This window comes from Triturus cristatus, chromosome 2_1 (assembly GCF_964204655.1).
Source record: "Triturus cristatus chromosome 2_1, aTriCri1.1, whole genome shotgun sequence".
In the NCBI taxonomy this organism is placed as follows: domain Eukaryota; kingdom Metazoa; phylum Chordata; class Amphibia; order Caudata; family Salamandridae; genus Triturus; species Triturus cristatus.
In genome coordinates, this window is record NC_140581.1 from 1,144,533,448 (window position 1) to 1,144,559,619 (window position 26,172).

The following is a 26,172-nucleotide window of genomic DNA, read 5'->3' on the forward strand; positions in this document are numbered from 1 at the left end:
ATTGATATGTAATTGCTTGTAAGAGAGGTTAATAAATGCACAAGTCCTGTGCGAATGTTAACAGACAAGTCAATAGGTAACAGGTAAAAGTGAAGCTTACAGTCAATTGCGTCCACTATGGTGTTGGTTTTGGAAGTTTGGATCCATGGTGGAACAGGTAGTGTAAAAGGAGCAAAAGATGAGTTTCTGCCTTATATCCCTTCCATTCCGCCAACTCAGGTGTGGAGGTTTTACTACCACAGTCTCGTCGGCTCAAAGGCACATCATGACTTTTGTTTATGTTCCCGGTACCATCTAAATAGGGTGGATGGACCACCAAGCCGGGGGGAGGGAAGACCGTTGAAGAAACCACAGCAGAACACCAAGATCTAAATCAGGCCCTAAATTCTAGTTTATCTACTGAAATGCTTTTTACTCGTGGCTTACTAATAAAGCTACACAAGAGCTGGAAAACCTGAAAAATAGCACAACAATAATACCGTCTTCAAACAATGGCAGAGGATAACAGAATCCCTCAGTGCAGACGTTCCCAGAACAATCCACCTGAGTTCCATTTTGCATCATTTCATTGCCTCTCGTTGTTTGATTTGATATTTTATACCGGTTAATTGCTTGAGTGCTATCTGTACCTATCCGTTGATGTTCATTATGACAACTACCCGTCAATTGCTAATTTTATGTTCAGTGGCCTGATGTCTGCCTCTTCATCACTTTAGTTTAAATGACTGCTTCATTTTTTGTTCAAAATCGCAGGTATGCTCTGTGTCTGAAAATTTGTATGCTCATATCTGTTTATTGAATATATATGGAGAACAAAGAAAGTCAAACAGGTACAAAAGTTAAGGCCACGATCCGTCACAAATAGCAAAATACATCGATAAAAACTTGTAAGATACAGCCAGTACATTTTAACACAAACCCAAATCTAAAAATAGAGGAAAAACTGAAAGGAGAAGTGGAGAAATGTGTTGCGTCCCTAGCAGAGGCTATCTTAACCTCTTCTATGCCCATGACGAGATAGTCTCGTCATGGAGCGCGGTTGCGCTGTGCCCATGATGAGACTATCTCGTCATGGACCCCGCCCGCTAATACAATGCCCGGCACAGGAGGGGGAAAGGGCGGGGCACTGAAGGGGTTAATACACTGCTCCCATTAAAAAAAAAGAAAAGAAATAAAGCCAAAGTGAGATGCACAGTAATACAAGAGATATATGGGGATCCGTGCTTGACGAAGAGATTGGATAGTTAATGTCCGGCTATATTTATATGATAGTGTACACATGTATTTTCCTCTAGACGTTCTTATAATCTGGTCTGGAGAGCAACAGGGTTATATTTCCAACTTTGAACAAATAAGGTGGTAAACAAACCCCCAGATGGGAGGAGCAGAGAAGGGATGATGCGTTGAAAATGCCTTGATGTTGGGGGAGAATTAGGGCCTCTTAAGGGAGAAAGAAGAGAGGCTTCTTCTACTAGACCGACATCGCTGGGGATACTGGCTGCCGACCCCTAAAATAAGGTTCAAGAGGATCATCAAATAGTTGCAAAGCTCGTAGTCGAGGTGGAACCAGGAGAGAATTTTCGATCCTAGAAAAATAGTGAATTAGTGGCTGCCAGGTGCGGTTGAACTTAGCATCAGTGTGATTGATATGGGCGGTAAGTAGTTCAAGGGCTAAAACATGCCATAGCCGTAGAAACCATGAGGCTACGGGGGGTGAGGTTTCTTCCAGAATAAGGCTATGGACTGCCAGGCTGCTCCTAACATTTGTAGTATCAGACACCAGTCCGTGTATGTCATAGCAGTCAATGTCGAGGGTCTAATGCCTAATAGAGTTACAGTCGGAGAGGTAGGAATAAGGAACCCCACTGTGTCCTTGATGTGGCTAAGAATCTCCTTCCAAATTACTGTGAGGCTCGGGCAAGACCACCAGATATGAATAAAGTCACCTCTGTCGCCCTGACATCTCCAACATGTCGGGGGAAAGTTTGGTAGCAACTGTTGTATATGGGTTGGGGTAAAGTACCATCGCTTCATGAGCTTATATGCCAATTCACCTTGCCGAGTGCTATGGTATATTTTCGGGATGTCTTGCCATAGGCGATACCAGCTCTCTGGGGAGATTTCTTCGCCTATGTCCAAATTCCCGTGCATTTGATATGTGTGGGGTGAGGGTCATTGCGAGTGCTGTAAAATGGTGTAAGTGCGAGAAACAGGCCCTTCGAACCCTCTAATTTGCAGACTAAGGTTTCAAAGGCAGTGAGTTGTCTAGTTGCACCTTGGGTATAGGCATGAGAGAGTAGCCAGTGACGAATTTGATAATATTGCATCCGAGCCCCCTCAGTAAGGTGAAATGCTTTCTGTCTGAAACTTTTGATGTGTTGGTCATTTCGAGTATGAAATTGGGTTGCTGGTTTAATGGGTGAAACCCTACTCAAGCAGCAACCACAATTCTGGTCAAGGTGAAACACAAGAAAACCCCAAATTAACCTGTGCTTAACCCTCTGGTAGCTTGACACAGGCAGTCAGGCTTAATTAAGAGGCATTGTTTTAAGTATGTATGCAGCACTTCAAATAGTAATAAATTAAAAACACAACACGAGAAAAATTCCACTCCAATTTACAAAAATAGAGTTACATTTTAAAATAAAATAATTTTAAACATTTAAGTGAAAACAGTGCTTAGATGCACAAAACGCCAACTGTGGTTTTCTGGTCGCACTGGATCGGGACAAAGTCACAAGTTCAGGTCAATCGCGATGGAGCGTGGCCTGGGTTCAGGGACCAAGTTAAGCCTGCAGAACAAAATACCTTAAGTCCAGGTTACAGAGCTTTGTGAGGTCCTGCGCAGAGGATGTGTTATGCAAAGGTGGCTTCAATGGGCAGCGAGGCTGCGGGGAAGAGATGCGAGGTCATGTGTTGGGATGCATAGCGCAGTAGCAGTTCTGATGGGCTGCGATGCAAGGTCCTGCGTCGAGATGAGTTGTGAAGTGGTGATAGCAAGGTGCTGCGTGGATGGGATGCGAGAACTTGGGTCGAGATGCATCATGCAGCAGTGGTTCTGAGCAGCTACGGGGCTGTGATGTGGGGTCCTGCATTGAGATGCACTGAGATGTGTTGCGCAGCAGCAGTTCTGAGGCGGTGCAGGGTGATGTGTTGCACTGTATCGGTTCCAAGAGGACCACTGCTGGGTGGCAGAGCACCTTCAGGCCCACTTCCAAGGGTCCAGGACTGGGGTGGCACAACTTGTGGGACAAGACTCACAGCAAGCAGAGTGCAGGTGCTGGGTTCAAGGTGGTTGGGGCCTTTTCTGTCCCTGAGACTTTGACCAGCAAGCCAGCTAACTAGCCCTTGGAGTCACTCTTGGCCTGGGTTCAAGATACTGGCCCAGTCCTTCTCACTCAAGCAGCAGAGCAGAAGGGTAACAGTACTTCTTGCATAGCAGCACAGCAGTCCTTATGAGTATTCACGGGTCCAGATGTGTACTGAAGAGTGTGTCTGAGGGTCCTATTTGTATACCTGTTGACTTATTTGAAGTAGGAGAAGTTTCTAGAGAGTTCTCATTGAAGTGCTTGATGTTTCCTGCCTCCCCTGCCATGGCTCCAAGCTGGCTGCATAAAAACAAATGCAGTGGTGACAAGTCCTTTGTGTGAAGGCAGGGCACAGCGTTTTCAGTTGCACACTAGGCTGTGCCAAACTCCGCCACCCATCCTGTTAGTGATGGCCCATCCAGGCACACCTAATCTCTCTATTGTATGGTTGTCTGGGATGAATAAACAAAGTTCAACTGTCAACTACACCCAGGCTTGTGGCTCAGGAACACGATGCAAGCACTAAATAGAGCAGGAAAAGGCCAACTCTTTAAAAGTACAACACCTACTACAAGACTTGGGCCCTATTTGTCAGCAAGGCTGGGCCACTGAAACCACAAATCACAACACAATGACAATACTGACTGATTTACACATATTTAATTTTGTCCATGACAACTCTATTCAATAACAGTGATTACGGTTTATTTTTCAATCACTAATCATATCTTTTTGAAATTTATCATACACAGTACGGACATATCATAAATAAACACTACATTAAAACAATCCAACATACATAATCAAAAACATTGAATACAAACACCAATTTACAAACAAAACAAAACAATAAAAAGATGAAAACACATCTATCAGTTCTGAATTGTAGATGTCCACACAGGAGGTGCTACTAATTTTCCAATAGAATGACAATACATTTTTCCCTCCTTCTTCAGTGGGCACAGCAACCTAACAATGCTCTGCTACCATAACCAGGAACATTATATCAACATGTTTCACTCCCTTCAAACCTGATTACAGTGCTACTTTGTAGTGTTTGTTGGTTGCACAGATGTCGATGCGTTTCAAACCCATAGATATGTTTCTGAGTTCTCACTCCCCTTGTGAATGTGCATGAATCACAAGGAGTCCCTCCTCAAGCTGCGGCCCCTGCCTCACTGGTAAATCTCACTTGCTTCTGGCACAAGTTAATTTAAGTGGGTCACTTTCAGGAATTGAGTGTGTTATGTTCTTGGCTTACGCCCATGGAGCAAAGCAACTTATTTCTTACATTGTCCTATATTTCAACAGTGACCTTTTGCACATATTTGCATGCGCGACAATGTTGGATTTGTTTTTTTGATACTAAACTTGTTTATACATCTAGCTTCGCACAACATTATCACAATGCCCTGGAAATCATGGCCAAGGTCTCTCACTATATACAAATGTCACCTCTATCTTCATCCACGGGGAAACAGGGCTATCTCCATATCCATAACATCACTGATCTATATGCACATCGCACGGCTGCTTTCTATTACAAAAGATGTGCATCCTGAGAGATTAGGAGGGGAGGCACTTCAGCTGAGACCGAGGGTCCTTGCATGCTGAGACTTCACCACTCAGCGGTCTGACATCTTGTGAGGGGTGTCCAGTTCTTGACCAAGATGGAGTCCTTCATTCTCTCCTATCAGGTAATGGGGTTGGATCGTCCCATGGGGGTATTCTTGCCTCCACACCTACACACATTCTAGGTACATTTAGAGTAGGGTTTGCATAGAGTACGCTCGATTACTGCCTTGTTTTATATGCCTGCATATATACACTGTTTTAGCACCATGGTAGAACTATAACTACTATTACGCTTTTGGTGCTTGTAATCACTTGTAATCACTTGTGTCTATTAATCATTGCAGCACACGTATTTTATACAAGAATAACATTGGTTCATTAAATATATTGAAAACGTCCTACTGGGTATTCTCTGTAAACCTCTCTGAGAATCCCTGAGGGGTCAGGGTTGTCATGTTCAGTGGTTGCCAGAAACCATTCGCTCCCTGATAAGGTTAGGGAGGCTTACGGTGGCACTGTCAGCGAGCTGATCTCTAGGCCAACATATCCTGCGGGGTGTACGGAATCAGTATAGTCACCAGGCCCGAGTTTATGTTGTCCACCAAATGTGAAGATCCTACAGATTAGTAGGAACTACATGACAAGTGGAGACCGAACTACATTCATCCGTCTTCCCATACACATTGTGACTGATCAGTAACTTTCAGAACGTGGCATTTTCTAAATAGTAACTTAAAATCCAATTTTACCATTAAAGAGGGGTTTAAATTACAATTACACAGGCCAACCTTTTAATTACAATGCAACCTCTGCCATATGGCCTACCTTAGGGTGACATACGCAATAAAAGGGGAGTTTAAGGCTTGGCAAGGGGGTTATTTTGTCAAGTCGAATTGGGAGTTTACAACTGCATTCTGGCCTCAATTTCAGACCTAGGACATGTTTCAATGGGCTACTTAAGTGGGTGGCACAATACGTGTGGAGGCCACTTGTAGCATTTAATGATCTGCCATGGGTATATGGTATACCACTTTACTAGGGACTTATAAGTAAAGGAAATATGCTAATCAGGTGTAAGCTAATTTGACCATGTTTTAGGGAGTGAGCATAAGCACTTTAGCACTGGTTAGCAGCAGTCCTAAGTCCAACAAAAACGAGTTCAGCAAGAAGAGGAGAGGTGAAGGCAAAAGATTTGGGGGTGACCCTGCAGAGAAGGCTAACTCCAACAGCTATGCTTCTGGAATTTCCATGGAGATTTGTATCTCTTACCTTTCTCTGTTCAAGTCATTAGCAGTTCTGGCGCTATCTTTACCTTCTTCTGATTTGTTGGGAAAGAATTCCTTCAGGTTAACTTGTCTAAAAAGCATTGTTTCGTAGTTCTGTTATGTTTGTTTGTTTAGAGTGGCAGAGTGTGAATTCTTAGACAGTATTCACACATCCACCTGCATTACAGTATAGGGGTCAATTATGATGTCGGTCGGATAGCATTTCGACCGAATTGGTCTCTGAATGGTTTCCGATCGAATTTGATTCAGGGAGTCCGACCGACCAATTACAATGGTTCTAAATACGATTCGGTCGGACTCCCATTGACTTCAATGGGAGCCTGTGTTCCAACAGAATACACAGGCTCTCATTGAAGAAAGGGGTGGGTGGGGAAAATCGTGCACCCTGTGGTGGGCATCCCATGGTGCCTGCCACACTGTTCATGGTCTGAAAGGAGGGTCCCTTGGGTACCCCATGGGCCCCATTCAGAAGGCTCCAGGTGAAGGGGGGGCCTGCTATGGGCCCCCAAAGTCAAATTCCAAAAGCTGATCCATGTCAGAACAACCGATTCGGAAAGGCTGTCCGAATCCGAGATTGTAATCACTCGGTCGGAAACGCTGACCGTTGACCTGTACGAGTCGGCTCCGAGTGACTCCGTTCCTCCGAATGCCATTTAGAACCGACTCGGAAAGTACGAAGGGTTTCCGAACATTGGAATCAGTAATTCGGATATCTTTCCGAATCGGTCAGAAAGACGGGTTCCAAATCGGATTCGGAAGACCCGAATCCGATTCGTAGCCTTCCGACCGACATTGTAATCAACCCCATAGTCTGAACAAGCAATTCAGTAATAGAGGATTTATTAATTATGAGTTATGCATTAGGCTGTGGCTAGTGAGGAGTTTCATGCAGTAGATGCTTAGCTTGTTTCTCTCTCTTATTGTATATAAATGATATATTTTTCTGTGTTCATTTACAGGATATTATTTTAACACTGAAGGAGAAGCTGTCCATCAACAGCATAGAACATTTTGCCTTGGCACTGGAAGAGCAGTATAACATCGCTAAACTATACCTTTTGCATGAAGAGGAGCTCATTGAGCAGGTAAGCAAACAAAAAAGGGATAAACCATTCTGCATATTGTTTGCTAATAGGCAAGTACTGTCCACGAATGCTCATTGTTAATCAGTTCTTAACTGGAAACACAATAAAGGTGTTAGCTGTGTGACAGCCACATACATACAATAATTGTGCATGATATTGTGGTGATCCAGAGCTACACAATATAATTTGAATTGGTGGGAAAATCAAAATAATGCTAAATAAATTTAACACAATGAGTTTAGTACATTGACCCTATACTATTTATTTCATGCTTTTATTCAACTGGTACTTTCATGTTGCTTCAAGCAGTGCTACATGAGGTCGACAAGTGTACTTTAATTTGTCTGAAGACATTTCTCCCTTCTCACACTCAACTCCACCCCAAGTGTTGAGTCACCTCCAAGGCCAAAGCACAGGGTTATTTCAGGCTTTTTTAGGCTGTATCCCTCTAGTAAGAAAACATATATACATATATGATGTGCCTAGGAGAGACTGCATATAAATACGAGGAGGCTGGTAAAAATTACTTCCGACACAGGTCATGAAACGTCACATATCGATACACTTCAGAATAACCGGAAGAGATATTTGGAAATCACACAGAAAAACAAACGGAAAGACTTGTTGGTTCCAAATAATAAGAGGTTACTGGAAATTTATATTTTAATGCTTTCAGGTGTGAGCAACTCTACATCATTCAGTTCAAGGCAATCTTGATCACGAATAATCGAAGTTATAATGCTGCAACTCACTCAATAGGAAAACAGCAGTTGATTGTAAGTCACCCCCTCCGCAACAGAAACAAGCAAATATGTACAGACGAAGCAATCCTATACAATTGTGATCATCGAATACTCCCTCTTCAAGCTGGAATTGGAATTCACACTAAACACATGAATAGGTACAATATAATCAAACCTCTTAGCCCTAGCCTTATTATTACAGACATATGATTCGCTTTCATATTTTGGTGAAGCTTATCCAACTGAAAAGTAAAGAGGGACAATAAAACCCATCAAAATTAATATTAAGAAAAATATAGAAAATATTTTTAACACTGAGCAAAACAAGCTCTTATTAATTTCGGCCATAACTTCTCTAGAAAATCCCAACAAAAGTCACAAATACTAAACTGCTAAATATGGTAAAAAATCAAAACTCATGACCTTCATATGTCAAATTGTCATTGATGACAAGAAATTCCATTCATGAAAGATTCAGAAGAAACTTATCTTCAACTGGATACCTAAGCCAAGGTACAAAATGTATCTTTAATGGAAGGAAATCAGATTCTAAATAATGAAAATGAACACATGCACTTTTAAATCCCCAAAATATTCAAAGTTCTATTCTTCATAAAAAGTATTCAGAATTGGCTTTTTTTCAATTTCATAGCACAATCAGTAAATCGTGATTCTTCAAAAACGAACCAATCGGCTTTCAAGTCAATGTCTCTTTGCTCAATACTAGCCAAATGTGACCACTCAGGTGCTGAATACTTCTCCTTTGATACTGTGGGGCATATTCACAAGCCCCTAACCCCACGAGAGCATCACTTTTCCTGACGCTGCGGTGGTGTTGCACGCTACCCTATATTTGCAAGCTGGCGTTAAGCCACCTAACGTGGCTTAACACCACCTTGTAAATATCCCCCGGCAAAGGGGTGGACAATGGGTGTTGCAGTGGGCGTTCCACTGCAACACCCATTGCTTTTTGGTGCAGTCCCATATTTACAAGGATGGGGCACGCCAAAAACTAAGGCCAGGTAAAACCTGGTCCTAAGATGTCGATATAAGGAGAAATTATTAATTTCTCCTCGTATTTTGCTTTTTCTATGTGTGCTGCATTCTGCAGCACACATAGAAACAGCAAATCGCCTTTAAAGATTGTTTAGATGCAGGACGTGCCCCTTCCTGCACATAAACAATCGCCCCAGCAGCGCAGGCACCCTTGCAACATGACGCAAGGGTGCCTGCACTGGCGCTAGGCTGCCTTTTTAATGCCAGCGCTAGGGGAAACACAGGGGTGCACTGCATTTTGGTAATATGGCGCATTCCTGCGTTTAAAAAATGTCAGATCACGGTGTTACCAATTTTGGTATAACACCTCGCTCTGATATTTTATTGTAAATATCCCCCTCTCACTCTTGTCGATCTTCTAACCATGTGCCGCCTTGACTTTTTAACTTAACTCTGCTTCTGTCAGCACTACTTCTTGATCAGTCAGTTCTTCAACAGGTTTTAATCTGTGATTTTATTTTGACATTTTCTTACTCCCCCCCCATGCTCTTAGACCAACCACTTTTGAGCCTGTTTTCATTTTCTGACCCACTTATGACAATTGCTGCATCTTCAGGCTCAATTGTCACTTAATTTGTGCAATCTTGTACTGGAACAGTTTGACTTGGTGCAATGGAAAATACGAGTAGGTCTAAAGCCTCACTCATGTAATTGTTAAGAGAGGTACTGCATATTAAACACAGTAAAACATTACACTTTTGTTTTTCTAGTAACAATTAGTGTGCAAGATTATTTATTGTGGAATCCACTACCACACAAGCCGGCCTAGAAGTAGCAGAAGCAAGCTCTTGTGTCACACTCAGGATGAGTAGTGGCCAGTGATAGGACCGGTTTCTTGCCTACCTGATTATCTCCAAGAATCCTCTCCGGACGACAGGATCTTTTTATCTGCTAAATAGTGTGGAGGGTAGAAAATTCAAATCTCAATATATATTCACCAGAATCAGATTTCATTTAGAAAGAACCACTGACTCAGAATCTAAAATGTATAGGATTTTATTACAACCAAAAATAATTGCACATACAGACACCTTAGCACAAGGTGTAAAAGGTAAATGGGCACTAAAACAAATGCAAGTCTCCGTAGGAGTCTCATACGACTCAAAACAAAAAGAATCACAAGCTCTAAAAGCATAAGAAATGCAATAGTAAGACCAACATCTACATTAGGAATCATTAGCCTAAAAGAGAACCAGTTAGTCTTTCCCTACTCTATCTTTAAGGTGACATCCCTACTTAACATTTCCCTTCCCCAGGCAAGAGAATAAAAAGGTGTCAGAAGTGAATACTTCCTAAGAGGTACATTCACTTAGTCAGAGCTCGTTCTAAGATGCTCCTTCTAGCTTTCCATCTAAACCTCCAACTGCTCAACCCACGGGGCACTGTCCCTAATACAAAATCCCAAAAACGTAGAACACGCCCTTCGGCACACCTCTTCAGCCAGGTCTTCTTCCAGTACTTTTCCAGTAAAAGTTGTATCCCATCCAACGACGATTAGCTTGACCTTGGGTCCCAGGCACCTTCTCCGCTGAAAGTATCATCCGCACATTCCAATGTACTCCCCTGTTGGCTTCTCGTACCATCCTAACTCCTAAAACAAAGACTAGTCTCTCTAACGAGCAAAATGTCCTTGCACCTGCAACAGAAACATCGGAACAAAAAACATTTCTCTTCTCTAAGATTCTCTATCCTCCTGTAACCCAAAGCCTTTACCAAGGGAAATCATTTTCGGCCTACAACTTTTAGCTAACATAAGAAAATGAACAGGCCTTTCTCTTTAAACGTATATGCGATCAGGCCTTTACACTGTTAAACACTCCTAAATCTCACTCTAAGCATTAGTTCATTCTCTTTATACGTGAATAAGCACACTTGCAACTTTAACATGGCACACATTTAAACTAACACATTGCATTACATAAAAACTAATCATAATGCATTTACTACAATACATTCACAATGATCTGCAGCATTACTCTTCATAAAAAGCATGGTTACATTTCTAATCACACCTATGTTAAACGATTCTAGTGATACATTTCTATGGCACACTTAACCTATATCGATTAATATGCGGGTGCTGACTAACGGTGAATATGATGCACCCCCTACAAATTTCAGAATAACATGACGCTCTATCAGTTCCCCCCTTTGATGACAAATGTCATCACATCATCACACAATTTATTCCCTTGGAGAAAGAACCGGCCTAAACAATACTTGTTGCCATCCTCCCCCGTCGGAACCTCTCCATATTCTTGATATTCTGATATTGACTGTCCTGTTGTCTAGCTATTCGCATCTCACTCGCTCTAAGAGCTCTTTCAACTCTGTTTCCTCTGTACCACTTGTAAGCTCTGATAAGACCCCACAAGCAGATCACACAAACCACAACAATAATGAGGGGTTTTAGCACAAATCCAAGGAACCCTTTCCCCAAATTCGCAAACCAACTTCCCACACGACCAAATCCTTTACCAATCTTTTCCCACACACCTTCTTCAGTCAAATCTTCAATCTCTTGATGAATCATGGTAATGTTGTCTATATATCTCTCCAGATCCTTGCTATTGTCTGGAATATACGTACAATATTCCTGAACTTTCAATAATTTACAGACTCCGCCCTCTTTTGCCAATAATACATCTAAAGCAAGGCGATTCTGCAAAACCATCGTCCTTATCGACAACATCTCTCCATCCACCAATATCAAAGACCTTGCTGTATTCATTGACAACTCATCAACCACAGTCGCCAACCTTCTTATCTTCACATCATTCAAAACCACATCCAAACTTGGTATCATTGCTCCAAAAATATCGCCAATCACTGCTCCCGCAATCACAGCTCTCTTTACTTTAGAATGATGTCCCGTCTCCAAAAGCTCCAAATTCTCTGTATGATAGATTTTCGGAAAAATAATAGCCAAATAACATGTACCATACCAATTCGCAGGCAACCTTACATAGGCATTCCTTCCACACACATAATAAACAGTTGGAATCACTTGCACCGAACCATGCAAAAAGTTCTTAGCAGAATCTTCCATCGTAAAGATATGGTCACACGTACTTTGTCCTACCACAACCTTTTCATAATAGGTCTGAGGACGTCTCACACACAACTTCCCCTTTTGTGCCTGATCCAATGCTATGGGACCATAACTCCCCTTAGATCTGTGTAATCTCTCCTCATCAATCCAATCTACTGGACTATCTCCTGTATTTTGTGTCTGAGTTAATTTTTTATATCTATCTTCTACTTGACCTACAAACTTCTTCTCTGTCTCTGATAATGAACCTGTCAAATTATGTCGGTGAGCATAAGCCGTATCCAGTTCCAAAGACGGTATGAAATACTTCCGGAGTCTGTACTCTGATCTGTATTAATCGTATTTAGTCAAATGCTTGTAAGCTGGAACTTTAGGACGTACTGCATCGTAATTGGAAAAGAAATACTCAAACTGACCTCTCTCATAGAAAATACTAAGCAACAAACTACAAGAAATACCATATGTTAGTGGAAGGTGATGGTATCTAATACCCTTATCTACAGAAGAAGGTAACTGCATGCACACATAGCAGTCTTTCGCATCCATGGTATCCACATATTCGTACAACAGCTTTGCATACGCATTAAGCTTAAAGTCACTTATAGACAGGTCTATGTGAAATCTGCGACTCTCTTCGATTAGTAAAGCTCTTTTAGCTCCTATAGTAACCTCCTTTTGGCTAGAAGTGGTAGGTGTAGGTGTCCCCTGTACCTCCCCCTCCTGCTCATGTGAAACAATATACGAGGCTACAACTATTACGACTATAGAAACTATCACCAACCCTATAAGTGTACCTATCACTAATTTAGCCCTACGGTGGGTATTTCCAGCATCTAGAATGAGGGGATTGACAACCTGCACTCCAAATGTAATTCAATGATTAAGTTATCTTAGAGCAAAAATAATTCTAGAAGTGAGTCTTACAATTATCAAGGGTGCTGCCTTTGTATGACCTGTTCAACCCCAAGACAGGCTGCAAAATATGAGACCACAAAATTGTTCAACCAGCAGTTTGAGCAAAGGCACACTATCCACCCGCCCTTTGAGGTGCAATATTATAATGTGGCTAAATTCTAAAGCGTGAACAACATGTGAGGTTATTAGTGGAAACACATTAATTATAAAGACGTAAACAAAACACCTAATTTCAGTGTTAAATGCAAGCCAGTTTCCAATGTAAACAACATTTTGATCCAAAATGAAACTCAAGAAGGTGGCTGTATCACAGATTAGTTTATGATTGCTTAACGTGTGTCAATGTTCTTCAACCATAACACCACAGATGACTGTGAAGCAGGAGTCAAAACTCTTCTTTATTTTCTTATGCAGAAAGAATTAGTATTTTCAAACCAACGTCATGGTATCCCAATGCATTTCGGTATCAGAACCTTCATCAGGGGAATGCTGTAAAAGTATATATATATATATATATATATATATATATATATATATATATATATATATATATATATATATATATATATATATATATATATATATATATATATATATATATATATATATGTATAATTTCTGTACAAATGTCATCTTAAAGATACAAAACAGATTTGATAAGAAAAGCATATATTACATTCCATATATGGCATTGTTAAAGCTTTAACATCCAGTATTTTTGCCAGCCAATGGCGTATCCAGTGATGAAACACAAACGGTCGGTAATGTCAAACAGGGCGATCAATAATTAAAATAAAACTCTCACAATGAAGAATATGGCAACAAATGTTCTAATTCATGTCCAGAAGTATGGGGGTGCTTAGTAAAGGGTCACCGAAACCTCGTGAGCGCAAACAGAGTGAACGACCCGAAAGAGAGTGAGCGTCTGCGTAATAACCAGTAGTACCCCATCCACCTCTGAAAATGGTGAACTCACTGTTCAATATAAAGGGAGGGCTCACCTCCAAACGGCTCTGAGCGCCTAGGAGTATCAAACATGGGTAAGTTATTGCAGGTTAACCGTGCTAAAGAAGTCAGGGGAAAAGAGAGAGCTATTACCAAATGCAATCAGGCTTCTAGTGTCCACAATGGTCATTGATATTATGCTTGAGGGGAAAGCAAAACTTCCACTTACTTAACCGCTGTTTGTCGAACGCCTACACCATGGACCGCTGACACGGAAGTGTGCGGTGGCATTATAAAGTGAGCATCTGTGTGAATAATGTGTAAAATCATGAGTATTGAGCTTACCGACGCTCATCTAAGCGAGACAGTTATACGAAAAGTAAATGCTGTAGGGCTGTTAAGTTACCTGCGTTAAAATGTTACGCAGTGCCTCGGCGGGGTTCAGAGTTCCAGCAGCAAGGGTGTATGACTGTGCGAGCGCCGTGCCGGAGTGAATATAGAAAGCGGACCACGTGACTTACGTCCTTGTGTGCCTGACATCGAGAGAGGACTAGCACAGACGGTGATGTTCTAGCAGTGTGCAAGCAGTTGAGTTTAAACCAACACAAATGTGAAAAGGTCAGAAGCTATTCATTAGTGCAAAATACAGAAAGAGAGGAACACCTTAAGATACCCCTAAGAGTCAAACGAGTGTACAAAAAGGGAGACAATAATACAGCTGGGCGAGTGGACATGATTGAAGGGAAAACACGAAAGGTTTAAACATTTCAATGATAGAATCAGGTTTTTGAAGTAAACCTATGCTCAAAAAAACAAAATATTATATGCACAAATACATTATGAGACAAAGAAAAAATGGTGAGATATAATGTGCACTGTAATGCGCAAGATAATGTATACATAGGCATCTAGCAATATGCAACCACATATCACAAGAAATGAATTAATTCAATTTTGTCATTCAGACCACAAGGGATCAGGGTTTTCAGAAAACGTATCCAAAAAGTCTCTCTTTGAGCCAAATGTTTGTTCGGGTCAACATGTGCTAGTTCCGACACTTGTTCAAGCACTGTGAATCGTAGTTGAGGTATGGTATGTTTATGTGTGTGCCAGTGTGCTGCTAAACAGGATTTCATGTTGGATGTACGAATTGAGCTTTTGTGTTCGGTCACCCTTATTTTTATTTTTATAGTTGTCCTCCCCATATAAACCAGTCCACAGGGACATTTGATGGCATATATCACCATAGCGGTGTTACAATCAGAAGAATGTTTGAGCATGATCAGTTTGCCCATGTGAGGATGTGTGAATGTGTCGCCAACCATCACATTGCCACAGTGTCCACAGTTATAACACTTTCGCATCCCTGTTCTAGTGGAAATGACCTGGTCTTGCCTCTTTTTGGCTAAAATTTCTTTGATGTTTTTAGATCTGGAAAATGCGAAAATAGGTGTTGCAAAAAAGACCTCTTCAAAATCATGTTCTTGTTCTATGATCTCCCATCTTTTGAGGATACTGCGTTTGATCGCCGTGGCGGCTGTGGAATATTTTAGGACACAGACTTCCCGTTTGGAAACAGGTTTTATAGTTTTTTTGAGAAGCTGTGATCTCTCCATGCTGTATGCTTTCTGTTTGGCTGTTTCTAGAACTGATGGTGGGTAACCTCTCTCCAGGTATTGTTGAAACAAGGTTTCTGTGTCTGATTTCCCTTGTTCGTCATCCAAACTGATTCTGCGCACCCTAATAAATTGTGACAGTGGTAAGTGATTTTTCAGAGTTAGGGCGTGAAAGCTCTGATAATGGAGTGCATTATTCCTGTCAGTAGGCTTTTTGAATACTCTAGTTGTCAGGATCGAGCCTTTTTTCTCGATCAGGATGTCCAGGTAATTGATGGTGGAAGAGTTGATAGAGTATGTGAATTTTATGTGTGGATGACAGTCATTCAAAATCGAAATGGCACCTTCCAAAGACTCTTGTGTGCCTCTCCACAGGATCAAAATGTCATCAATGTACCGAAGGTACAGAAGTAAATGATCAGTCCACAACTTGTTATGCAAAATATGTTTGTCCTCGAATTTTGCCATAAAGATATTAGCGTACGTGGGTGCCCCAGTAAAACCCATAGACGTGCCTGTCTTCTGTAGGTAAAAATGTTGTTTCCATGAAAAGTAGCTGTGATATAGGCTGAACTGGAGCAGTTCAAGCAGGAGAATGTTGAGAGATTCTTCATAGTTATGTCTGAGGAGCATCCATTCAACTGCCTCAATACCTTCACCATGTGGAATCGAGGTGTAAAGGGCTGTAACGTCTATGGTGCCAAGCAGCACCTCACTGGCACTGGGTAGTGTGATGTGTTGTAGTTTATTGAGACAGTCTGTGGTATCCTGTACATATGTAACCCACTTTTGAACCAGGGGTTGTAGGAAATGGTCTATGAATTTACCCAATGGTTCATGCAACGACCCGCAGCCCGCCACAATGGGGCGGAAAGGAGGGTTCACCATGTCTTTATGCATCTTCGGAAGCATGTATATGTGTGGTCTTTTCGGATAATCATTGATGAGGAATTTGTATGTGTTCTCATTAATCCAATTAAGATCTTTGGCTTTGGTCAGGATCAAAGATAGAGTCGCCTGAAAGGTGTCAGTGGGATCTGTGTCCAAGGCCATGTAAGTGTCGGTATCTAGAACGTGTTGATCCACTTTGGCTTCATAGTATGTGGTGTCCATAACCACTAGGGCACCACCCTTATCTTCTGGTTGGAAGGTTAGATTCTTGCGTTGGGCTAGATTGGTAAGTATAACCTGTTCTTTTTTAGTTAAATTACTTTTATCACTTTCTCTTTGATGGATGTGTGCAAGATCTTTTTTAACCAGTGTTTAAAAGAGATCAATGGCTTTATGAGTGATAGGTGACATGAAAGTGCTCTTGGGTCTGAATACTTGAGATGCAGTTTCTGCAACAGGTCCAGTAGATTGGTCTTGCATTATATGGTGGAAAAACCACCGTAATCTAAGTTTTTGCGTGAATTTGAATAATGAAATCTCAGTTTCAAGTTCGTTAGTCCGATATGTAGGAACAAAGGACATGCCTTTGTAGAGTAAAGCTACCTCATTAGGTTTCAACTTAACACTTGAAATGTTCATGACTAGTTCTGCCTGGGATTCCGTCGACTTCCATTTGTTGTTTTTTTTGGAGCCTTGTCCCCTCCTGGTTCGTTGGTGCTTCCTACATATGATTCTTCTGGTGGATGGTTGGAAGTTCGTCCCAGTTCTAAAAAAGACGTTTGTTTAGTTGTGCCACTGGTGGAAGGTGTGCTCTCTGACACTGTTGAGGCAAGAGGGGTGCGAGTAGGAAGTGTTTCTTGCTCGGTTGCAATACTTTCTTCGGAGGTAGATGCATCAGGTTTTCTGAACGTGCGTCTTTGGGTATACATCTCCGCCCAGGTATAAACCTCATCTAATTTGTAATCGATTGTGTCTCGTCTAAACTTGTGCAATTTCCGGTCGTGAACCTCTTTCGCGTGTTCATCTAGCTTGTCATTCATGTCTTTGAGAGTTTGCTGAAGTTCATCAGAAGATAATCTTTGTGAAAGGTTGTCTTTCAAATCTTTGATCTCAGTTTCCAATTCTTTTAGTATCACTGACAGTTCTTCAATAATCAATAAAATCAGGTCTAAAGAGCACTTGTTAAGAATAGCAAACCATTTGTTCATAAATGGTTTATTGAATTTAAACAGCATGGGTCTTAGTGCTATACGTAACACTCTGGGGATCCGCTTCGCCTTGTGGTACTAGATGAGTGTGATTGCATGGAGTCTCTGATTGATTTCCCTCCTCAAAGTGTATTGCAATTGCTTTATGCGAGAGCTTTTTGAGGGGGAAATTGAACCTGAATGCTGGTACCCGGGCTCTGAGGCTGTTGCTGGGTGTCCATTCCTCGCCGCCGCCGTTGCTGTCAGGAGCAGCATCTGGAGTGCTAGCAGGGGTGTTCCTGCTTTGAATCCACCGTTTTGAATCCACCGTCAGGAGCTTGCTGCAGTGCCCCTGTTCCTCCCCGCCGCCGCAGGTAGAACATCAAGCGGCCGCTGAGCGGGAGGAACGGGATCAGGACTGCATTGCCCACAATTCCCTGCTGGGTCCTGCCCACACACACAGCCACTCCCGCGCCCGGAGGCGCTAAAACCAGCTGGGCTCCCACTGAGGAGCGAGAGCTTTTTGAGGGGGAAATTGAACCTGAATGCTGGTACCCGGGCTCTGAGGCTGTTGCTGGGTGTCCATTCCTCGCCGCCGCCGTCGCTGTCAGGAGCCGCATCTGGAGTGCTAGCAGGGGTGTTCCTGCTTTGAATCCACCGTTTTGAATCCACCGTCAGGAGCTTGCTGCAGTGCCCCTGTTCCTCCTCGCCGCCGCAGGTAGAACATCAAGCGGCCGCTGAGCGGGAGGAACAGGATCAGGACTGCATTGCCCACAACTCCCTGCTGGGTCCCGCCCACACACACAGCCACTCCCGCGCCCGGAGGCGCTAAAACTAGCTGGGCTCCCTCCGCATCGCGGGACGCGCGCGGGAGCGCCCGGGGCTAAGCCCGGGCAAAGGGCGGGCCGTCAAAGAACGACGAGGGACGGGACGGGCCACTCCCCTGACATCTACTCTATGGTAAGACTGTCCTCCGGATTTGCTGCGACCATTGTTTGGACCATTCAAAGATTTTACAGGAATTACCTTTCTCTGTAACTACACTTCTTCGTGCCTGGAAACCCTCACTACAATCCCTGTTGACTAGTACTCTACCATGTCTACACAAATGGGAAAATCCCGCACCATAACTGTCAATACATCACATGGAACTGCAACTGGGACAATTGATCAATTTTTTAAGAGGGTAACAAATGTACTTGAAAAAGAAATAGCTGATACAGAGAAGCGTCTTTCACTAGATTTACTAACTGGGAAACGCTCCTCTCTGGGGTTATTAGCCCAAGTTGCTTCCCCAGGGAGGACACACTTGGACATAGCACAGGGTTCCACTCCCCTAACAGCGGTAAGGGTGGAGGACGATGATGATATACATTCCACCGCTAACGCGAACGCTGTGCTTCTTACAAATTCCTCCTCACCTTGTTCAAATACATCTGGATTATCAAAGTCCCCCAAATTATTCTCAGTTTCTCCATCGACCATAGACCAGCATCGTCGCGAAACAAAAAAAAGGAAAAGAAGGGGATCTCCATCTGTGACAACCCAAACAAAAATACAAAAATTGAGTCCCTCTGCTCCCCACTCTACAAGATCTTCTGAGTCGGTAGGACCCTCTCTCTTCTTGGAGATAAACAATCCGTCCGCTATTCCTAATTTTTCAGGATCCTTAAATACCTTACATTTAGAAACAGATTTCATTAATAAATTAGAGGTTTTGATGAAATCCCTCCTACTCCCCTTGTTAGAGAGAACACGAATGATAAGTGCACATTTAGATAGCTTGAGTAGTCAAATAGAAGGGAATACTGCCGCCTTGATAGAACTGCAATGCGCTCATGCCAAAAACATTGGTAGTAACCATATAATGCCTCCTATTTTGTCAATATCACAACCTTCGACAAGCGCCGTGCCTGTAACAGCAGTTAGCATACAGGGGAAAAAAGCTCTGTTCAAAACAAATAAACCAACAACTAGTAAGGAGAAATTCTCCTCTCTAGCCAACAGTCAGGGAAACAGGGAGACCGTCCAGTCTAGCAATAAAAGGGAAGGGGATAAGAAAGGACCCACTAAAAATCTTCCAGCAGATAAAATCTCCCAACCAGTAAACGAAGTAGTTGGGAACGAAAAGGGAAAGTTGCCACCCACACAGTTACCTAGAGAAACAAAAAGAATAGTAGACTTACCACCACAATCGGCCCCTTATACGATTATTATGGCTGGGGTACCAGAGCTTGTAAAGGGTGTCAGAGAGGATCATCATGCCTTAAAAAATAAAACTATCCATTGGCTGGAGCAGAATAGACCATTACCTGCCCATGTCAGTGGAGAAATTTTGACCGTGAGACGAGCAATCTGGGTGGGATCAAGACCCAAAGATAGAACTGGGGATGTGATAATTATAAACTTTAAAGATCATAGAGCAGTAAGGTGCATCGGAGACTGGTACGAAACAAGAGGGGGGGACATTATCTCCACCCATTACGTCAGTTATTTCTATCCAAGAGACCCAACCTCATATTCAAAATCTATCCCAGTAAAAAATCCTTATCTGGATTGGAAGGAAGTGGGTCCCCGATTTCTGCGCCAAAATGTGGATAATTATCGCCCTTATCCTCAGTCATATAGGGGGTTCCACAGTAACAATAATAATTTTCCCCCACATTATGGGTGTAACGTGCCCACTTATAATCGTTATTCAATGCTCTTTGGACTAGATGAAGTTGATTGACTTAGACAGCAGTGGAGAGTCCCGCAAAGGCTGCCTCCTTCAGAGCCTTGCATAGCGCAGGACTCTGTAACTGCGGAAGGGGATGCCATTGGTAAAGCATTAGAAGACAGAGAGCAAGATGCATTGGGTAACCTACCATCTGCAAATGAGGAAGATATTCCCCTTTTGCAGGAAGTCATAGACGACTCAGTACATAGATCACCCAATGAAGATGACCTCCCCATGTTGGAAAACACACTAAACGGCATATCTAGTTTATTAAGAGAGGAAGGTCAACCGACCGTAAAGAGTTCCTCTCAAGAGGAAGTAGACTCGATTGAAAGAACTGATGTAACCCAGAAAAGTTTAAAAATACAATTTTTATACTGGAACATTGCGGGGCTCAAGAGAAAAATCATAAATAGGAGTATTTTAAACTACGTACAGGAACACCATGTGATATGTTTACAGGAGACATGGGCAACAGCTGAGCTGCATTTAACAGGCTATAAAACCTTTTTTACTCCAGCAAAAGCCGTCTCGCACGGTAGACCCAAAGGTGGGTTGGTGATCTATATAGCTAACACTCTACTGGGCCTAGAGATCACACCCCTTGCACTAGAACCAAACTAAGCGCCGGGACACCCTTTCGGGGTAGCCGTGCGCTCAAAAAGTGCGGAGTAACATAACATAACATAACATAAAACTGACATTTGAGGAGAAAAAGATCATTCTTTTCGTAAACTTATACGATAATTTGATAGAAATTGATAGATTGCATATATTAGGGGCTCTCCTTAAGAAACTTGTAACCTGGTCTAAACAGAAAAAAACTCAGGATCCCCCAAGCATTATATGGGGGGGTGATTTCAACCATCACCCCTGTATTAGAAGCAACACTAACCTCTGCGGGGTCGTGGATGAAACAGATGGTCAAACAACTCATTTCAGCCACTCAGAGGTGGGAAACTTCTTAAACGAAACCATGTCTGAATTAGGCCTCGTGATATTAAATACGCCAAAACCTTTTAATGGGCATCTGGAACCAACTTATCTGGGAAGGGGCTGTGAGTCGACAATCGACTACGTATTGGCCACAGCCACATTAGGAAACAAGGTTGGAAATTTTAGTATTCTTATAAATACCCTAAGTGACCATGCTGCCCTGGCAATAGTTTTATTCCTGGACCAAGGTCAACTCCCGCCCTCGCTTATAAATTCCATCCTTGCCCAACACGAAATATACCTTAAAAAAATAAACGGCTATATCCTAGGGTGGGGTAAGATAGACCCTGTAGATTTAACAAACAGGGTGGTGCGTACGACATACGAGGCAATAGTAAAATGCTTAGATACTAACACGGGGGAGCAGGAGGTTTTGGATAACTTCGGGGAAATCTTAGACAAGGTAAAGGAGTTGCTAACCAAAAAGTGCAAAGGAAATGGGGGGGGGAAAAGAGGGTGGTTTGACCACAATTGTTCTATGGCACATAAAAAATTAAAGCGAGCCCTGTCAAAAGTCCCTAGAGACCAGGACGAGATTAGGAGGTTAAGAAGAACTTATACTTCAGTATGTAAGGGCAGGAAACAAGAATTGAAACAAGCATTATGGGATCAACTCCATGAGAGTTCCCTGACTAGAAACAGCGATGCCTTCTGGAAACTGGTCAAGGCTCCATTCCTGCTAGATAATAGCAATCAGCCATCGGTAGATGTGGCAATTGATGGCCCGACGTGGGTAAACCATTTCTCAAAAATCTTTGCCAAACCTCCAGAAACTGACCCAATAGAAGATAATGTCAGGAGCACCCAGTCCAATTCCTTCCCAATTTCAATAGATGTCACACTAATTGAAATCATCAATGCAGTTAAATCAAGCAAAAGTGGGAAAGCCCCTGGCCCGGATGGTGTGCCAGTAGACTTTTTTAAATCTAATCTAGAACTGTGGGCCCCCATCCTAAAAAGGGTATTCGACGCAGTAATGAAGTGCGGTCTAATTAAATCCTGGACACAATCAACCATGGTCCCTATTTTCAAGAAGGGAGATAGGGAGGATGTTTCTTGCTATCGTCCAATCTCGCTCCTGGACTCTCTGGGGAAGGTACTGGGCAGAGTGATTCTCCAGCGACTCCAGGAGTGGGTGGACGATGACAAGGTCCTCTCTGATCTCCAGTTTGGCTTCAGGGAGGGCTTTGGGACAATTGAGCAGGCCCTAAATTTGTCCCTAATTATGGGGAAATATGTCTCTGCAAAGCGGGGCAGATTATATATGGTCTATGTTGACCTGTCCGCTGCTTTTGACTGCGGCTCTCACTCGAAACTATGGATAATTCTTAGCAAAATGGGTGTAGACCCGGTCCTAGTAACTCTCCTTCGTGAATTATATATGAATGCCTCTGCCAGGGTACGCTCTGGAGTCCGGGGAGATCTCTTGAATTCATTTGCAGTAGAGCGTGGTGTCAGGCAGGGTTGTGTCCTGGCCCCCTTTCTCTTTTCGTTATATACAAATGGTCTTGAGATGGAGATGTTACAGGGGGCCCAGGACCTCCCTCGAGTTGGAGAACGCTTGATACCAGCGCTCTTATACGCGGACGATGCCGTGATACTTGCACGTACCCCACGAGAATTACAAAAGGCAACGGAACGGTACGCAAGTTTCATGGGTAAATTAGACCTTCGTATAAATATAAAAAAAACGTTTGTTATGGTGGTGGGGCAGGGCAGAAAAAGGGGGAAGAGTATCTATCTAGACAAGGAAAGGCTAGAATCAACGGACCAATACCCATATCTTGGTGTAATGATGGACGCGAAGCTAAATTGGAAGCCAGCCATAGAGGCCCGCAAACTTCACCTTTTGAGGGCAAATGCCGCCCTAATAAAATTTTCACAAAAATTGGGTAAGAGGCCACCTGTAGAGCTTCTCCGTATCTACAAAGCGAAATGCCCTTCGACAGCACTCTACGGAGCAGGCCTCTGGGGACACAAAAATACTAATTCCCTCCAGGTGGCAGAAAACAACTTCTTGAGATTTCTCCTGGCGGTTCCAAAACGAGTCTCCACCTTCGCATGCCATACTGAATTGGGGACTCCCCATATAGAGGACCTTGCAAAAATTGAACCACTCCTACTGTGGCGCCGCGTTTGGACTTCGACCAAAAATACCTTCACAAAGAAGTTACTGGCAGATTGTATGTCATTGGACCACGTGGGGAAGATCGAGTGGCTGATGTACATAAAACATTTTTTATCTGACCTAGGACTGGGTAAATATTATTTGACACCAGAACTTATTTCTGAAATACCCAAGAAGGAACTAAAAATAAGGGCACTGTCCCATGTCGAAGAATCACGTATGTGCGTAGAGGTACGGAAACCATCGGTTCGCCACTCCATGGTAGTGATGACAACTCTGGATATCGAACCATATTTGACGTATGTCGCAGTTTGAGCGGTTCTTATTGACCAGATTTAGGTTAAACATCTTCCACAGGATAGTAGCCTTCCCTTCTAAAAACACTTGGGAGGAACATTTGCCGGTGTGCCCATGTGAAGAAATAGCAGAGCAATCTACAATGTACACTATTTTGTTCTGCAAATATTATACTTCACACCGCAAACTCTGGTTAGTCCCTGTGTTGAGACGGTTAGGTTTTAGAAGGTGCCGGCCAGCTATGTTACGGTTGCAATTCCTGGACTCTGAATTTGTCTGCAAAAGTGTTAGTACTTTTCTTAAATGCATTTTTTATCATAGGAAAAATCTTTGAGGATGTATAGCCGGTTATTTGAGGTTAAATGGTATAATATTCTTTTAAATTGTATTAATAATAATTCTTTTTTGGAACATTTTAATCAAATCTATTTTATGGATTATTTTTATCAATTGTATGTTATTGATGAAATTCTTTTATGGTTTTTTTTTTTCTCGAAAACCGAATAAAGAAGATTATTATTAATTGCTTTATTAGTTGGCTGGTAGAACCGGAAGGGGCCTGAAATGCCCGAGTTTCATCAATAAGGGAGTATATATTTGCTGCTTCTTCGGCAGAGTAACCTTTTGTCTCTGCTTGGTTTGTGGTTAAGTGAGAAATGTCCTCGAAATCCATGGTGGGTGCTGGTTGTCAGAAGGGGGGCTGAGCGGTGAATGACTAGAATGAGGGGATTGACAACCTGCACTCCAAATGTAATTCAATGATTATGTTATCTTAGAGCAAAAATAATTCTAGAAGTGAGTCTTACAATTATCAAGGGTGCTGCCTTTGTATGACCTGTTCAACCCCAAGGCAGGCTGCAAAATATGAGACCACAAAATTGTTCAAACAGCAGTTTGAGCAAAGGCGCACTATCCACCCGCCCTTTGAGGTGCAATATTATAATGTGGCTAAATTCTAAAGAGTGAACAACATGTGAGGTTATTAATGGAAACACATTAATTATAAAGACGTAAACAAAACACTTAATGTCAGTGTTAAATGCAAGCCAGTTTCCAATGTAAACAAAATTGTGATCCAAAATGAAACTCAAGAAGGTGGCTGTATCACAGATTAGTTCACGATTGCTTAACGCGTGTCAATGTTCTTCAACCATAACACCACAGATGACTGTGAAGCAGGAGTCAAAACTCTTCTTTATTTTCTTATGCAGAAAGAATTAGTATTTTCAAACCAACGTCATGGTATCCCAATGCATTTCGGTATCAGAACCTTCATCAGGGGAATGCTGTAAAAGTATATATATATATATATATATATATATATATATATATATATATATATATATATATATATATATATATATATATATGGATAATTTCTGTACAAATGTCATCTTAAAGATACAAAACAGATTTGATAAGAAAAGCATATATTACATTCCATATATGGCATTGTTAAAGTTTTAACATCCAGTATTTTTGTCAGCCAATGGCGTATCCAGTGATGAAACACAAACGGTCGGTAATGTCAAACAGAGCGATCAATATTTAAATTAAACTCTCACAATGAAGAATATGGCAACAAATGTTCTAATTCATGTCCAGAAGTATGGGGGTGCTTAGTAAAGGGTCACCCAAACCTCGTGAGCGCAAACAGAAATTATACATATATATATACTTTTACAGCATTCCCCTGATGAAGGTTCTGATACCGAAATGCATTGGGATACCATGACATTGGTTTGAAAATACTAATTCTTTCTGCATAAGAAAATAAAGAAGAGTTTTGACTCCTGCTTCACAGTCATCTGTGGTGTTATGGTTGAAGAACATTGACACGCGTTAAGCAATCATGAACTAATCTGTGATACAGCCACCTTCTTGAGTTTCATTTTGGATCACAATTTTGTTTACATTGGAAACTGGCTTGCATTTAACACTGACATTAAGTGTATTGTTTACGTCTTTATAATTAATGTGTTTTCATTAATAACCTCACATGTTGTTCACTCTTTAGAATTTAGCCACATTATAATATTGCATCTCAAAGGGCGGGTGGATAGTGCGCCTTTGCTCAAACTGCTGTTTGAACAATTTTGTGGTCTCATATTTCCAGCATCTGCCATCTTTGCAAGTTCTTAAAATTCTTGGCTCGACAGCAACAATTAAGAGTCTCTTTTTCCTCCAGATATCGCTTGTCAACCAGTTCAAACGACTCTTCAAAACTGTAAATCCCCTTGCAACTTTCAGTTCCTTATTTACATAGTTCACAAAAAGACTTCCCTAACCCTCTTTCGTCATCTTTGACGGAAAGTCCCTAAGTTTATTCTTCTTCCACTCGGGGCTAGGTTATCTTCTTTTAGACTTTTATTT

The 26,172-nt window shown here is 42.1% G+C and overlaps 1 protein-coding gene across 1 annotated transcript in view; it reads left to right on the forward strand.

Moving 5' to 3' along the window:
* Positions 1-26,172, forward strand: part of FRMPD1 (FERM and PDZ domain containing 1) — a 923,611-nt gene that overhangs the window by 655,491 nt on the left and 241,948 nt on the right. Inside the window, exon 8 of the mRNA XM_085636581.1 lies at positions 7,129-7,254. Coding sequence (XP_085492707.1) covers positions 7,129-7,254 — 126 coding nt within the window. The remainder of the gene's footprint in view (positions 1-7,128; positions 7,255-26,172) is intronic.